The 17,867-nt window shown below is 40.6% G+C and overlaps 1 protein-coding gene across 4 annotated transcripts in view; it reads left to right on the top strand.

Annotated features, from left to right (window-relative positions):
• The window catches only part of ACOXL (acyl-CoA oxidase like), a 347,270-nt gene that overhangs the window by 212,618 nt on the left and 116,785 nt on the right, over positions 1 to 17,867 (top strand). For all 4 annotated transcript variants that reach the window (XM_049095680.1, XM_049095681.1, XM_025453977.3 and 1 more), the window contains one exon: positions 13,597 to 13,706. In XM_049095680.1, coding sequence (XP_048951637.1) covers positions 13,597 to 13,706 — 110 coding nt within the window. The remainder of the gene's footprint in view (positions 1 to 13,596; positions 13,707 to 17,867) is intronic.

Consider the following 17,867-nt stretch of genomic DNA (forward strand, 5'->3'; position numbering starts at 1 on the left):
CAGAACAGGTGCCTTCCTAATCTACTCTGGCAGATATCCTAAAGATTATCAGTTAGAGGCTTTGCATACTTTGTTCATTACTCTGCAAGCACAGCAAATATGCAAAAATGCAAATGACTATAGTCTAACTTGATTAAAGACTTTGTGTCTGGTTTCCTATAAGAAAGCTGATTCCTTAGAGATTTTAGGCCCCCAAGGATATTCAGATATTTTTATTTTGTTTTTCTTATTTCCAACTTTTACTTGGAAAGTTTTCAAGCAGAAACTTCAAGAGAAAAATGGAAAGACTAGTACAATAACACTTGGATTATACTCTCCACTTGGGTAAATTCTCCACTTCCAAGTGTTAATACTTTGCTATATTTAAATGTCCTCTTTCTTTTCTTCTTTCTTTTTTAAGAGAGAGAGAGTCTATGTGCATGTGAGGGGGGAGGGGAAAGGTGGAGAGGCAGAAGGAAAAGGAGAGAATCATAAGCAGGCTTCATGCCCAGTGTGGAGCCCAACACAGGGCTCAATCTCAAGGCCCTGAGATCATCACCTACGTAGAAATCAAGAGTTGGATGCTTAACTGACTGAGCCACCCAGGCGCCCCTAAATATCCTCTTTCTTATTCTCTCTGTGTGTGCATGTCTAGCCATGTGAAAGTAAATTGCAGACATCTGTAAAAAGTTCATTCATTTTCTAAAATAAAGACAATTTCTTACTGTCTTACTATCATCATACCTAAGCAAATGAACAATAATTCCATAATATTTTCTAATAAGGATGATTAGACATTTAAGGAAAATCAACAAATGAAAATGAAGGATCAAGATGAACAAACAGAACTGCTGGCACTGGAAGGAACAAAATAGAGAAATGAAAACTAATTAGTATCCTTAGAGATTGTGACAACATTACATCCATAAAACAAGAACAGTCTGCTATGAAAAATGAGCATTACACTAAACCATAGTAACCATAGTGTAAAGAAACATAGTAAAGTTAGATGTTTATAAAATTTTACAATTTCACTAAAGGATAAATGTGAGAAAACAACTTTTCAGAATGAAGATCTGAAAAAAAACAAGTGAAAGGAAATAAAAAGGAAATAAAATATATGGATGATCAATTTAGGAAATCAAGACATTCCTGGAAGAGTACATAGAGAATACAAAGAGGCAGACAAAATTAGAGAAATAAAAGAAGAGAATTTCCCAGATCTGAAGAAATGCATAAGTCTTTAAATTGGCAGGACCCACTGGAAAGGGTCATAGCCTAAAAACAGCCTGGAGAATTTCAGATAGCTGGGTAAGGACAAAGAGAGGGCACCCAAAACTTAGCCTGAAAAAAAAAAAACACTTTATATTATTTGCCAAGAAAAGAGATCATATTGACTTAGCCCTTTTAGTAGCAGTGCTGAAGGCTGGAACAGCACATCTCCAGTCTAATGTACCCACACATCCCTGGAGATCCTGTTCACGTTCAGATTCTGGGGTGGCTCTGGGGTTCTGTGTTTCCAAAAAGCTCCTAAGTGATGCTGAGGCTGCTGGTCTGCGGAACTCATTTTGAATGGAAAGGGTCTAGAATAAAATGGAAGAACGCCTTTAGAATTCAGAAGAAAGTTATCCTGAATGTAAAATTTCATAGCTAGCCAAACTATCAAATATGAGACAAATTAAGACTTGCAGATATTCAATAGCTCAATAAGTTTACCCTCTATACACTTTCTGAAAAACATTACTTGTAGATGAACTGCATAAAGGCATAAAGGGAATTAAGAATTATAAAGACATGTATACTTTCTGGAGCTAATCCAGGAGGAGTATGTATAAATACCTGGATAATAGTGGTGTGGTGAGCCTTGGACACAATTAATCCCAATTAGAACAGGAAGTCAGAGGGATCAAAAAGAATGTCTTCAGAAGGTAATGGTTTTGTTTCCACAAATAGAATGATTAAAAAGCAGGAAGAGCTTAGTGATGTGATGGAAAAGGCACATGTTTCTTCTTGAAACAAGGCGGCGGTGGAGGGAGCAAGTCCATTAAGAATTCAGGAAAAACAAAACCACTCAAGAAAAGCATGCTCCAGATATGAAGCAGACTAAAACATGACATGAGAATCTGTTTCAACTTGACGCTTAGAAGCTTCTTCTTCTAACAGAACAAACCTCACTTAAAAACAGTTATTTCTGGGGCATCCCAGGTGGTTCAGAAGTTTAGCGCCACCTTCAGTCCAGGGTGTGATCTTGGAGTCCTGGGATGGAGTCCCAAGTCAGGCTTCCTGCGTGGAGCCTGTTTCTCCCTCTGCCTGTGTCTTGGCCTCTCTCTCTCTCTCTCTCTGTCTCTCATGAATAAATAAATAAAATCTTTAAGAAAAAAAAAACAGCTATTTCTGGAGTGAGGTTCTAGAAGAAAGGGATTGAGCAAGAGACCTTTACTTTTTATTTAAGACTGTTTAGTATGGCTTGAATTTTAAAAATCAAGTATATTTAAAAACTATTTTCTTTAAAATCTCTCCTTTAAATATGAAAATGAAGAAAGAGAAGGAATGAAGAAATAACACAGAAAGGAAGTCCTCTCTGAGAGAGAGAACAAAGGCCAGTGTCTCTCTCTTTCTCTCAAACACACATGCACATGCACGCACATGCATGCACACACATGCACACACATGCACACCCCTCACCCTCTAGCCTTGGTGTTCTCCCCAACCCCACCACTGGAGAGAGTTCCACATTCTTCTCCCAGACAAGCAGGATCTCGGGTGCTAGAATGGGGCCTTGGGACCAATATGATGTGAAGTGAGGACAGGACCTCAGGCTGCTGAACCTGGACTGAAAACAGTAAACCACAGTAAACCAGAAAGAACATCCTTTCTGGGGTCCCAACCTTCTGGTTGTAGCTGAGCATTAGGTAGAGGTTGAGATGGCAAAAGGAGAAAAGTGCAGATACCCCTAAAATCAGAGGTGAAGTTTGGGTCAAGCCCAATCACAGGGCCATAGAGCATCAGTTCTAAAGTGCCTGAGATCTGAATGGCAAGAGGAGCCACTGGTACAGAGTTGATGGGGCTATGGATGACATGTCTATTTACCTGAAGGATCAGCTGCCTTCCCAATCTGAAGGCTCTTGGAGAGAGAGAACAATGAGGTAAGCTGAAGACCTGCTTGACCTCACAGAATCAGCAGCAGATGATTCAAGGGACTTCCCTAAGACCTACAGATGGGAAGTTACACCTAGAATCATCTCCAATGATGGCAGCAAAAACTAAGGAGAGGTGTGTGAAATAAGACCAGAGAGGCAGGCAGGGGCTGGCCTAGTGAAGACTGTGAAGGCCATGGGTGGAGCAGCCAAGAGTGTGCTTGGAACTGAGTTTCACCCTTGAGGAAGATGGTGGTGTCCAGGCCAGGATGGTGTCATTGAAATGGAGTGAGGAGGACAGCTTGAAGATCTGCTTAGGGGATAGAACTGACATGAAGCATTTACAAAATGTGATCATTTGGGGGGAATTTGGAAAGACTTTGGGGTGATGCACTCTTAGGAAAGCTAACCAAACTAACTCAAACAGGCATTCTATTTTTCTATTTCTAAATCCAATGACCAATACACAAAGCTGGCACCAGTTTTTTTCAAAACCAGATGTTTTAGCATCTAGATATTGAAAGCTCTCCCCAAGGGCCCCATGTGTGAGATTTTGGAGAAAGGGAGCCTTCTGAATATGGCCCACTTGTTTAACTTTACTTCTCCACTCCCCAAAGTGACTTCATTTTCTGTACGGTGAGATTGGTTTTGGCACTATTTTTCAAGTTGATATCTATGAGTTCTGTATGAGAATGTGTTAATTATTTGTTTTGATGATAATCTAAACAGAAATAGTCTAAGTGAGTTATGTAGATTGTCTGGATGACAACTACAACCAGGGACTGCCAGTGGGATTCTGGCCTCCATCTTCATATTTACAAGCCCTTTGGCAACAGATAATATCACCTTGGTCACTAGAAACCAACAAAGAAAGAACAGATGTAAGTTTCCTATGACTAAAATAATGAAGGCTGAGGGGTGCTATGATGTGCTGCTGAAGGAGGATTTCGTAGTCAGAGACTAGAACGAGTAGGGCCTCTTTCCCCCCAGCCGTCAGAGGCGTGAGCATAACCCATCCAGGGAACCTGCACAGTCCGGGAGGGCCAAGTTATGCTGCAGAACAGTCTGCCACATGTTATGAGGGCTGTTAATGTGAATCTCATTAGTTTTATAGTTTTGCTTGTATTTAATTTCATAGTTTATAATTGAACAAGAGCCACAAACATAAGGTATTTATATCTAGTTAAATGTTTTAACATGTTTAAGTAACATTATGATTTGAAACAACTTAAGTCAACATTGAGGATTAAGGAGAATTTTTGTTTTCCTTCAGAAAGGGTTTGTGCATTACTCAAGACATAGAAAACTTCATAGGATTTCTTTTTTTGACATCACCATTTATTTATGTAGTCACAGATTTAAAACTTCAGTTACTTTTCCATTTGAATAAAGGAAAATAAGTATACCAGTAATATCTACTCCAACTACAGTAGACATTACATTTTTGCTAGGGGGTGGGCTTCAGGAGAGGCCAGACATGTGTATGCAATACAGGGAAATTTGCTGCTAGAGGCAGAAAGGTGTGCATGGAGCAGGAGGGAAGGCAAGGGGGATAGGGCTGAGAAAACTTGAGACAGCGGCAGCAGCCCCTGCACTGAGGAAAGTGGACTAACTAGGGTCCTGGGTGGTTTAGTTGGTTAAGTGTCTGTCTTCAGGTCAGGTCATGATCCAGGGCTCCTGGGATCAAGTCCCACATCTCAGGCTCCCTGCTCAGCCAGGAGTCTGCCTCTCTCTGCTTCTCCTGCAGCTTGTGCTCACACTTGGCACTCTCTCTCTCTCTCTCTCTAGCTCATGTTCTCTCTCAAAATAAATAAATAAAATAAACAAATGTTTTTTAAAAAAGAAAGTGGACAAACTAGAGTCAGAGAGTTCAACTTGGACCCAACGACCAATGGGGTTACCAGTCAGGACACAGTTGGCTGCGTGTAACACAACTCCCACCAATATGGCCTAAACTCTAGGAACATGTATCATCCTCCTTGGTAAACCCAGAGCTGGCTCAGTGGCCTCTCTGCCCTTCAGGCCTGAGCCTATTTCCAGCATTCCACTCCAACAACATTGGAGTGGTTCCTGAGAGGTCTCATCTGCATCTTAGGGGGCATTTGGGAAACCTTGCCCAGAAGCCCTCAGCTAAATTCCTCTGAGATCCCACTGGCCAGGACCTGGCTGCATGGGAGCTGGGGATGAGCACTGAGCATTTTTCACCTCTTTTGTGGCAGAAAGTGTGGGCCAGAAAGCAAAGCTTTTGTGCGGGCCAATGGCAACTAGTCACAGACAGCTAACAGGTAGCATCTGTACTACAAAGTAGGTATCCTCCTGAGCTGGGCTCCACCATTCAAAGAGAACTGGGCTTGCCACAGATGGCTGATTTACGAGGACAGGAAATAGGAAAGGGCAGAGGTAGGGGGTCAGGGGTCCACTCCCAGGTTCCTTACACTGGCTGCATGGGGATCCTTGGGATCCTTGGATGAACCCACACCAGGATCATCAGATCAGATCAGATCAGGGCAAAGACTCAAGTAACTGAAGCAGGCCCCTTAAATCTCAGAGCTCAGTGGAGACTGGGACAGATGGGGAGCCCTGCCGTCTCTGGGGAGATGCTGTTGCTTTCTTCCCACTGACTGCTGCCTCAAGGAAACATGAGTTCAGGCTTCCCAGAAATTCCAATTTTTCAAGGAAAGAGAAAACATATCATTTGTTTTTACTGTGGAAGGGTGGGCAGAGGGAGGTCAAAGAAAATAAGTCTGTGGGGTGCACTAAGCCATTGAGCCACAGGGCCCGGCACTCAGTAAGTGCAGACCTCTTAATCCTAGCTTGCTTACCTCCTTTGAAAGCTTCTGCTTTAGCAAACATGGCCCCAGAAGCTGATGGATGAGGCTATGGCCATCCCTGGGGAGGAGTGAGGAGAGGGAGGGGGTAAGATTTAAGAGTTCCCTTCTTGCAGTCCAGCACACTGAAAGTTTGCCTGCTAGGCTTGAGGGTTTGGGACTGACCTCTGGCTACACAAAGTCCTCACATAGGATCTGTCACTACAAAACCTGCAAAGGAGGGGCTCTGGAGGAAAGCCTCCTTGGGGACCAGGGAGGGAGGCCTCCCCACACTGACAGATTGTGAAACCCTTGACCTAACCTCTTTGAGCCCCCACCTGCACCCTGGGCATCATCCACACCTTGTAGGACATTGTAATTACTCCCATCACATGCTCAGCACACAGTAGGGGCTCACTCAAGGCTGTGTCCTATTGTTGCTTATTCTCCATTTGATTACAAATTCCATGGTCAATGTATTCATCAATTTATTTATAGTTTATTTAATATAATCCATATTTATATAGAGGTTTATGTATATAACATGAAATAGAGACACAAGTTCCTTGTTTCTTTGAGGCCCCCTTTCCACATTTTAAAAGTGGGGGTGATAACGAGGCTCTATAATAGGGTTGTTATGAGGATTAAATGAGAAAGCACAGGCAAAGCGTTAACTGTGGTTTTGGCACATATACCGAAAAGCTCAGTAATGTTAACTTGTTGCCAGTATAGTACAGGGCATGTAATAGATGCTCAGTAAATGCATCTATTTACATGTGATGCAAAAGTGGGTACATGTGATGCAAAGGGCCTGACCTGGGTTGCACCAGGCAAGGGGCTTTCCATGTAGCTATGGGCAGTGTTTCCAGAAGCAGAGTCTAAATCAAGGTGGAGGCAGGAAGCAAGAAGGCTCTGTCCAGCACCAAAGCAGAAGACTGAGTCAAATCTGTGGAAGGAGAGCCTTGTGTGGCCTGGGGCTATGGCAGTCCTGGGTGAGAGCCACAGTACATGGCAGGAAGAGCCTGATTTAATGTGGTCCAGGTGCATGGAGCGGCGTCAGGCCTGGTGGTTTAAAGATGCTTTTAAAGGCAAGTCAGGGGATCCCTGGGTGGCGCAGCGGTTTGGCGCCTGCCTTTGGCCCCGGGCGCGGTCCTGGAGACCCAGGATCGAATCCCATATCAGGCTCCCGGTGCATGGAGCCTGCTTCTCCCTCTGCCTATGTCTCTGCCTCTCTCTCTCTCTCTCTCTCTGTGACTATCATAAATAAGTAAAAAAATAAAATAAAATAAAATAAAATAAAGGCAAGTCAGTAAGCAGGTATAGAAGGAGGGAAGGAGTGGGGGGTAGAGAGGGGGAGAAGGAGGGGGAGGAAGAGGAGGAAGTCAGGGAGGGGAAGGGGAAGCCAGAAGAGGGAAGGGGAAAAAGAGAGGTAGAGAATGGAAGAAGAGGATAAAAAGTGAATGGGGACCAGAAGAACTTCCTGTCCTGTTGTTTGTTGCTGCTTAACAAACTAGCCAAACTTCCAACCTCAGGGGCATATAACCCCAAGCACTTCATTGCACCCGTAGGTTCTGAGGGTCAGCAATTCCGACAGCAAGGATGGCTCATCGGGCAGCCTCCTGCTCCTTCACTTCAGCCTCCAGGTCCACCGCTCTGGTCACTGGGCTCACCATGCACCACCCTCTGCATGGAACTGGCTCCTTAGGCCGGCGGCCGAGGCTCTTGGCATCCAGCCCTTGCCGGCTGCATGCCTTGGCTGGCCATGCTTCTCCAAGCTTGTCCCTTTAAAGGTGCTCCTTCTACAGTGTGAAAGCCCTCATCTCTGCTCCCCAGTTCCTTCTCAGTGGTGGAACTTTCGCATCACGTCACGTCTGAGGGGTTTAGTTCCTAATGACCCTCCGTGGGGGGTTTGGTTCCTAGTGACCCTCCGTGCACTACCTGACACTGTACTTGGTGAACTTTAGGTTTACCTCTGTCACCCTCATCACATTATTCTATCTTATTGACTGTCTCCCCAGCACACTGGGCTCTTGCATTCCCTCAGTACCCTCAATGCCCACCACAGCGCCTGGCACACAGGAAGTGCAGTGTAGGTGTGGAAGTATTAAAAGCATGGACTCTGGGTGTAAACTCTAGCTCCACTGCTTCCTAGCTGTGGTAGCCTGGCAACTTGCCTAACCTCCCTAGGCCTCAGTTGTCTTATCTGAGCAATGGGATGATTCTGTTAACTACTCAAACTTGTCAGGAGGATTAAATTAATCATTTCACATAAAGAGTTTGGAACAGATCTTAGCCTTCGTAAGTGCTTTAAAAAAAATAGGCAGCTGTTACTATTAGGTATCAAACACATGAATGAACAAATGAATGAAGCTTATCTGTGCCACTTGAGGGATAGATGTTTCTTATTCATCTTTGTAATCCTCACTTTACTCAATATAGATGGTAGGTGCCTTGCACACAGTGCATGCTCCATAAATGTGGGTGGCATGAGGGAAGGAAGCCACAGGGATGTACTTTATTTCCTACTGGGAGGAAACCTTGGGAAAATAAGTTAAATTTGACCCAGATTTAACAACAACAACCAAAACCAAAAACAAAAACAAAACAAAAAACCCAAACCAAAAAACTGATCTCTCCTCAAGTTTTACTGAACAGTGCATCAATTTTTGCTGGGCTTACATCACTGCTTTGGATCTATCCATTCTCCTAAAGTATAAAGTTCAAATCCATGTTTAAGGCCCAACAATTACTCAGAGCATTGTACTTGTGGGTTTCTGTGTTAAAACAGCTCTTCCTCTTCTCACCTCTCCTGTCCCTCCCTTCCTCCCTCCCTTCCCCCCTCTTCCCTCCCCTTCTCCTCCCTCCCTTCCTCTCTTCCTTCTCTTCTAGCCAGAGAACTTTTAAAGATTCTCCTCAAAGAAATTTCACCATGATGGGATGTCTAGCACCTAAAAGAGGAAAAAGTTAAGGGCTTGGAGAGTCATGTCCACTTGGCTTTTTCTTCAGTCTCATACCCTGAGTGACACCTGAACTGCCCTCAGGAACCTACGGTTGCCAGATGGTGATGCAATAGAAATATGGGACCGGCAGCCCTACTGAGATCCTGAGGGCTGGATCCAGCCTCATGGGGTGAAACCTGGACAGTCATATGTGATCTCGCACTCAGAATGGCTTGTGCTGGATTTAACACTCTGTTCTCACCATCTTAAAATGCTTCATTATTTTTGAGCAAGGGGTCCTGCATTTTCCTTTTGCACTGGGCTTTGAATTACATAGCCAGTTCTTCCTAGGGCATGATTGGGGACCCCAGTGCCATCATAAGTACTGCCACTTTGAATGGCTCCATCACCCTATGTGGTTCAAGCCTAAGTGCAGCCCCAATTCCTGGCTCCTCCTTGTTACATAATGGATGATGTCTGGTGGCTTTTCCTTAGACACCGTGTTTTCTATTCTAATTGGCTCTCAATATTTCTCTCTTGGCAGGAGATACCACTTGTTAAGACTTTCATCCAAGTTTCACTGTACCTGGCATAAATCAGTGAAATATTTAGTATGTAGAAATGCTAGTTGCTTCATAGGTGCCTTGAAAAGCCATTTGATATAAAAAAATAACTTTTATTGATGTTATATAATCAGTGTTGCCTGATGCATATGATATTCATTATAAATGTATGTTTATGATGTCATTATTCTGCACAATTGCTTAGACTCATAGTTTCCAAATGTTGGCTGTAGATTAGCTTGATTCCTCCTACAGATGGGATCTTTTTAAAAAGGCAAGCCCATGGCTGTTCTGACTACCCAGTCTCTTAGTGTTCCCTTAAGAAAGGGGCTCCTGAGGGCAGCCCCAGTGGCTCAGCGGTTTAGCGCCGCCTTCAGCCCAGGGCATGATCGTGGAGACCTGGGATCGAGTCCCATGTTGGGCTCCCTGCATGGAGCCTGCTTCTCCCTCTGCCTGTGTCTCTGCCTCTCTCTCTCTGTGTCTCTCATGAATAAATAAATAAAATTTATAAAAAAAAAAAAAGAAAGGGGCTCCTGAGCAGGTGCACTGGAGATTAATAAAGTATATAGAATAAAATAGAGTATTCATATTTAGAACCAGAGAACTGTAAATAACCACAGAAACAACATGACCACAAAAACAGTCACCTAGAAAGAAATAACATCACAAGTTGTCATAAGAAAATATGGTGTGAATATTCAAAACACCAGACTTGGATACGGATGTAATCACTTATATTGCAAAAAGATAATATTTCACTTTACAAAATGATCTACTACTGGGTTCACTCTCAAATAATGAAATTTCTACTATAAGAAAATTGTATTGAATTTCCTGATTTTGGTAATCACTATTGCTGTGTAAGATATCACTCTGAAGGGAAACTGAGTGATGACTAGATAAAACCTCTCTGTACTATATCAGGTTTTCAACTTTTTGTGGGTCTATAATTGTTTTAAAATAGGAAGTTAAAAATGTATATATGTATATGTGTGTATTAAAAATGTATATATATGAGTGAAAACAAGCACATTTTTGTTGCATGCCCAGTCAAGATGGTGACTGATCTCTTTTCCTCTCTCTAGGTCATTTATCAAATAAAGTATTGGATTTAGAGACTGTAATGCCCAAACTCCATGGTAGCTGATAGCTTCAATCATTTAATCTTTCACTAAGGGAGTATCAACAGCAGGAAATAAACTCATTTTTAAAATCATATTTTGTCTTATGACCTAGAAAAGGAGGAAAGATGCCAAGAGCAAGGAACAAAAAGGAAAGAAAAGGGAGCAAAGATCTAAAATGACTAATCTGCTGGAGCCCAATTTGTCTATCTTTTCCCTAAAGTGTTGCATCTGAACTGGATTATTATATCATTCTAATTTTAATTCTAGCTAGAGTGAATTTTTTTCGGATTTAAGTTGCTTAAATCGGAAAGGTAGGAGTAGTGACAGTAGCTAAAAGAAATTGTTAAGGAATTGAACAGATTGGATAATATATTGAAAACAGGAAGGGGATTTATTTATGTATGTATTCATTCATTCATTCATTCATTCATTCATTCAAGAAAGATTCCTCTGCTCTCAACTCTGTGTCGTCCGTTGTCTGACGGCCTAAGAATGAACAAACTGTGACCTCCTGGCACTTACCTCCCAGGCAGTAGAAAGACAAGAGACAAGTTGCTTTGCTCCATATCATCAGGCAGCAATAAATGCTATCAAGAAATATAGACAAAGGTAAAGATATGGAAAGGTGGAAATCAGAGAAAGGATTTTTTAATGGTTGGAATTATGTTGCTCTTGTAACAAGAGAAAGATGGAGTGAAAGCCATCATAAATGTAATAGATTAGCAAAACCAAACCGTTTAAATCTTAATCCTAATGTGTCAGTGAAACTCGATTGCTATATAATTTTAATTTTAATTCTAGTTAAAGTTAGTTAATTTTCCACTATTTGCTGGGAGTGTTTTGATTTTTATACTTATTTTCTATAGCAGCAGCCATAAAAGTGTTCACATCCTCTGACCCATAGTACTGTACTGTGATCCTTTTTTTTTTTTTTAATTTTATGATAGTCACAGAAAGAGAGAGAGAGGCAGAGACACAGGCAGAGGGAGAAGCAGGCTCCATACACCAGGAGCCCGATGTGGGATTCGATCCCGGGTCTCCAGGATTGCGCCCTGGGCCAAAGGCAGGCGCTAAACCGCTGCACCACCCAGGGATCCCCTGTGATCCTTTTTTAAAAAAGATTTTATTTATTTGAGAGAGAGGATCAGGGGGAGGAGCAGAGGGAGAGGGACAAGCAGACTCCATGCTTAGCACAGAGCCCAATGCAGGGCTCAGTTCCACAACCCTGAAATCACTATGTGAGCAGAAATCAAGAGTCAGATGCTTAACTGACTGAGCCACCCAGACACCCCTCTACTGTGATTCTTAAACATACTGGACATAATGCCCTCTTTTTTATAAAAAATATTTTGTAACACCCCCTTTACTATCCTGAAACAAAGTCATGAATAATGTAACTTATCTAGAGATATAATTTCAAGAATTCAACACACTACTGCAAAGAAACAAAAGCAATTTATAATAAGCATAACAATATAGAGGACAATGCATGCATCTATACCTAGGATTATTGTGGCAGCCTCCAGCAGAGACTGAAGCCCCAGGTTAGGGACCTGTCACAACTGGGAACATCACACCAGCCTTGCATGTCACAGGTTTAAAGCCAGTCCTACAGCCATCTCTAACTTTTGGGGGCAGGGAGCTTAGTCCTTCCATTGGCCGGGATGGGAAGAACCTGAAAGCTTTGGTAATTGAGTTAGGCTCTGGGCTATCGGTTGGCTGCATGGGTTTGACTACATGACTTTGAGAAGGACACTGGGTGCCATGTAGTCCTCTGCTAGTTGAGACTGTCCCATGAATTGCATGACTAGCTCTACTCTGCACTGCTAATAAAGCTCCCTTAGGTAAATATGCCTTGACAAGTTCCCAGCATCTCTCTTATATGTGAGGTGGCCCTTTATAAGGAACTTTGCATCAGTTGGGTTCATCAGATTTATTTTCAGGTAATAACCAAAAAAAAAAATGGGGGAACAATAACTTCCTTTTGCCTGAAAATATTGATATCAAAGTAGTTAATGACAGTATAAAACTGAAAATGAACTAAATGTTTACGTGAATGGGAATGTTTAATTAGCTATGATGGTTCCAAACAAAAATATTATGTACCCATTAAACAGATAACTAGAATCAGAGACAGCAATGTAAACCAAAAATATCATTGAAGATATACTGTTGATTGAAAGTATATAACATTTTATATAATCTCTATAAAAATATAAATGTATCTGAAACAAAGAAGGAAACATTCTAGGGTTAGTTTTGTGTTTATTGAATCAGCTATTTAACTATGTAATGAACCACTCCAAAATGGGGTAACTTAAAACAACACACAATTGTTATATTATGGTTGTGTGGGTCAGCAATTTGGGTTGGACTCACATGGTGTCATTCTTCTTCTTGCCTAGCTGGGCTCACTCGACCATGGCAATCAACTAGAGGCTTGTAGGCAGACTGGCCCAAGGTAGTCTCACAGAAATGTCTAACAGTCGCTGCTGTCAGCTGGGCCTCTATCTGTAGCAGGCTAGACATGGACATCTTTTTTAAACAAAACTGGAAAAGCACGCAGTATTTTAGGGCCAAATTGTAACTTTAAAGCTGCTGAGGGAGAAGATTGATGGCGCTTGTTTTATATATACATTTTAATACTGTTTCCCAAAGGCCTAATCAACCAGAGAATATTAGAGGCAAAAAAGAAAACAGACCATCCATCTGTCTGGCTCAGGGAAGGCAAGTAGGTTTGATTTGAAGTGTCATCTGAAATACTTGGTCCCAGGACTGACATGAGAGGCTGATGTCTTGGGCAAGAGAGAGAGCAGTAAGTAGGTAGCTAGTTGGTCAAGTTGGCAATAGGGGAGGGATTGATAGTGGTAGGGTGAGCACCACACATTTGCCATGGGAAACAGAGGCCTCCAGAGGATGGGGTTTATATTTGATTCCTTCCAAGGAGTTTGCTAAAAGCAACTAGACCTTATCTGGCTATAGCATTTAAAGATACTCTAGCACTTTTTTATATTGACAAATGACTGACAAATGAACTGTCTGTACAGGTTGTAGTGCGGGAACTGCTGGCTCAATACACCAAACAGCATAAAGAGAAACCACTCTTCAGCTGCCTCCAAAACTGGGCTGAGTCTGGGAGTGACAAGCTGAGAACCAGGTATGTAACTGCTTCGGCTGTCACTATCCTTGGCCCGCAGTGTCTTATTACTGAGCCTGAGTGCATGGAAACTTCTCGTGGCACAACTCACTCTTGTTGAAATTTTAAATATTCTAAATATGCAAAAGATACATGAATATGTAGCATCAGTGCTCATGTACCCACTCCCTAACCAAAGAACCAGAACATTGCTAATTCTGTTCTCATTCTTCTCCTGTTCTTTCTTTATTATGTGTTCACTATTCCAAGCACTTGAGAGATTTTAGTCCTAAAGACCCCATGAGGCAGATTATTATTTCCATTTCACAAATGAGGAAACTGAGGCATAGAAGTTAAGTATTTCACCTGAGGTCATATGCTAATGAGTGACAAGAGCTAGGATTTGATCCCAGGCAGTTTGGCATCAAGATCCATGTCTTAGCTTGTTTTTATTGATTTTTTTTAGTATCGTCTTTACGCTTGATAAATAAGGGGTAATGTATGTGGTATTCTGTAGCTTCCTGTTTTCACTCTATTTTGTTTCTAAGATTCATCAAAGTTGTGATATGTGTAGATAAAGAACTGTTCTCTTTGTTTATAATATTTCATCATGTGTATATGCTCCAATTTACTTATCCATTCTAATCTCCAAAATCAGTGGACATTTGAATTGTGTTTTTGATACTTCGCACAAAGCTCTTTTGAAAAACCTTGTGCTTTCTCTGGGGAATATGTATAAGAGTTTCTACAGGACCTTCAAATTTAGTTGCTGTGACTCAGAATAAGAAATAAATTTTACACCAACCACTGACGCCCACACATTCATAGAGCCCCCGCTACACACACACACCCAACAGACACCACTGAAGCAAACCTCTCACAAAACAATGCTGAGCCTACTATTTGAAATGGTGTCTGATAGTCTTCAATTTTGTTTTTTAAAAATACTGATCTCAGTGCTTTAAACTGATTTCATGACTCATTAGTGATTTGTGGTATGTTGTTTGAAAAACACTCCTCAATGGTACATATTACCTAGGAGTGAGACTGCTGTGTTATGGAGTATGTTCAACTTCACTAGATAGTAACAAATTATGTTTCAAAATCATTGTACAAATTTAAATGGGTAGGAAATATCAGAAAGGGAGACAGAACATAAAGACTCCTAAATCTGGAAACGAACTAGGGGTGGTGGAAGGGGAGGAGGGAGGGGGGTGGGGGTGACTGGGTGACGGGCACTGAGGGGGGCACTTGACGGGATGAGCACTGGGTGTTATTCTGTATGTTGGCAAATTGAACACCAATAAAAAATAAATTTATTATTATTAAAAAAAAACAAATGTATACCTTCCCCAGCAGCATGTGTCCTGTGGAACTGTGTCCTCACCAACACGTGGTTTTTATCAGTCTTAATTTTGTCAATACTGTGTATGTATGTATATATATATATACATAAAGGTCTCTTGCTGTGCTTTAAATTGCGTTTTCCTTATTACTGTTAAAGTTGAACATGCTTTCACAAGTTAATTTGCCACTTATATTTCCTCTCATGTGAAATGCCTGTCCATGTGTTGTGCCACTTTTTTCTTTTTTTTTCTTTTTTTATTCTTACCGATTTTTAGGGTGGTTTTTTTTTATCCTTTGTTGTTGTAGATGTTACACCTCTTTTCTACAAGTCTGTGCCTTGTCTTATATTGTCTTTATGGTGTCTTTTAACATAAGTTCTTAACTTTCAGTGGAATGTATCAATCTTTTATACTCCACACTTGCTGCATCTTGTCTACTTTCAGACCATGAAATATATATTTTTTAAAGCTTGAGAGTTTCATCTTTCACATTTAATTCTTGAATCCATTAGAAGTTTTTGTCTATAGTGTGAGAAAGGGATCTAATTTCACTTTTTCCTCTTTTAGTGGTTGTCAGTTGACCCAGCACCATTTACTGAAATGACTGTCCTTTACTAGTGATCTGCAGTGCCAGCTCTGGCACTCATATATATTTCTATGTATGTGGGAGTCTATTTCAGGGTCACTTTGTTCCTAGTCTATTTGTGTATCCTAATCCAACAATATACTATTGCAATTACACTAGATTTATAATTATTATATTATTATGTCTGAAATATAATTCAGAGTTGTGTTGGGTATTCTGGGTCTTTTGCAATTCTTCCATATAAGTTTTGGAATCAGTTTGTTAAGTTTCTTTTGTTTGTTTGTTTGTTTTCTCCAAAAACAAAAAAAAAAAAAGAAGAAGAAGAAGAAGAAGAAGAAGAACAAACAAAGCCTGCATGCACACAAGGAAAATATTCCATGACCGTGGTTTTATGAGGTATCTAGGGTAGTCAGATTCATGGAGACAGGAAGTAGAAAATGGGGGGCCTAGAAGGAGGAGAGAACAGGGTGTTATTATTTAGTGGGGACAGCATTTCAGCTTGGGAAAATGAAAAAGTTCTGGAGATGGATGGTGGTGATGGTTGTACAACAGTATGAATGTACTTAATGCCATTGAACTGCACTCTTAAAAATGGTTAAAATGGAACTGGAGGGTATTATGCTGAGTGAAATAAGTCAGTCGGAGAAAGACAATCATTATATGGTCTCACTCATATGTGGACTATAAGAAATAGTGAAAGAGACCATAAAGGAAAGGGGGAATCTGAGTGGTGAAAAATTAGAGAGGAAGACAAACCATGAGAGACTCCTAACTCTGGGAAACAAAGGGTTACAGAAGGGGAGCTACGTGGGGGGATGGGGTAACTGGATGATGGAGCATTAAGGAGGGCAAGTGGTGAGATGAGCACTAGGTGTTATAGTATATGCTGGCAAATTGAATTTAAGCACAATTTTTTAAAATGTTTAAAATGGTGGATTTTATGTTATGTATATTTTACCACAATTTTTAAAAATCTGTAATTTTCTTTGAAAGTGTATTAAATCTATAGATTTGCAGAAAAATTGACATATTTACAAAACTGATCCTTGCCTCAAAGATTTTAATCTTCTAAGTGTTTTCTAGAAATTTATAATTTTCTCCATACATAGTGTATCCTTTGATAGATTTACTACTAGGTACTTTATGATTTTGTTGTTGTAAAAGAAATACTTTTTAAAAATTATGTTTTTGTCATTGCTCATTTATTATAAATGCAGTTGACTTTTGCATATAAACCTGACCTATAAAAAATAATTTCTTCTGTGTCTGTAGATTCCTTGAGTGTTTTTCCATAGACAATCATACCATCTGCAAATGATGATTTTTTGTTTCTTTCCACTTGCTATTCCTTTTATTCTTTTTTATGTAGAAGGTGTTCTTTTGTCTTATTCCTGGTTTTAAAAAGAATTAGCTTAACATTTCACTATTAAGAATGATGTTTGAAAAAAAAAAAAAGTGACCTTTACTGAAGTTTCTGAATCACCTTACTTCCTAAAGAAGCTCCACTTACTGTTATTTTAAACATATTTTTGTCATTACGAGGTGTTGAATTTTTCTGCAAATGATTTTTTGCATCTACTGAAATATTTTTTCTTTAGTTTGTTAATGTGATAAATAACCCTCATAAATATATTTTTTTAAGATTTTATTTATTTATTCATGAGACACACAGAGAGAGGCAAGACATAAGAGAGGGAGCATTAGGCTTCCCACAGGGAGCCTGATGCGGGACTGGATCCCAGGACCCTGGGATCGCAACTTGAGCCAAAGGCAGACGCTCAACCACTGAGCCACCCAAGTGCTCTACCTCATAAATCTTTTACTGTTAAGCTACTCTTGCACGCTTGAGAAATGTTCAATTTTGTTATGCTGCATTGTCATTTTTATATTTCCCTGAGTTTGACTTGCTAGTGTTGTTTTTAGGGTTTTTGTTTACTTATTAGCTTACTGTTTTCCTTTCTTGTAGTTCCCTGATTTGAATTTATATCAAGTTTTACTGGTTTCATAAAGCTATTTTGGGAGTAGCTTCTTATTTTGTGGGAGAATTTGATGAGTTATCTAAAAACTATCTGGGCCTGGGGAAATATTTAAACTACTGATTCATTTACAGTTGACCCTTGAACAGCATGGGTTTGAACAGCACAGGGCCACTTACATGTGTACTTTCTTTGATAAATAGAGTACAATACTATAAATGTATTTTCTTTCCCTTATGATTTTCTTAATAACATGTTCTTAAAAAAATAAAAA

Source organism: Canis lupus, chromosome 17, assembly GCF_003254725.2.
Source record: "Canis lupus dingo isolate Sandy chromosome 17, ASM325472v2, whole genome shotgun sequence".
NCBI lineage: Eukaryota > Metazoa > Chordata > Mammalia > Carnivora > Canidae > Canis > Canis lupus.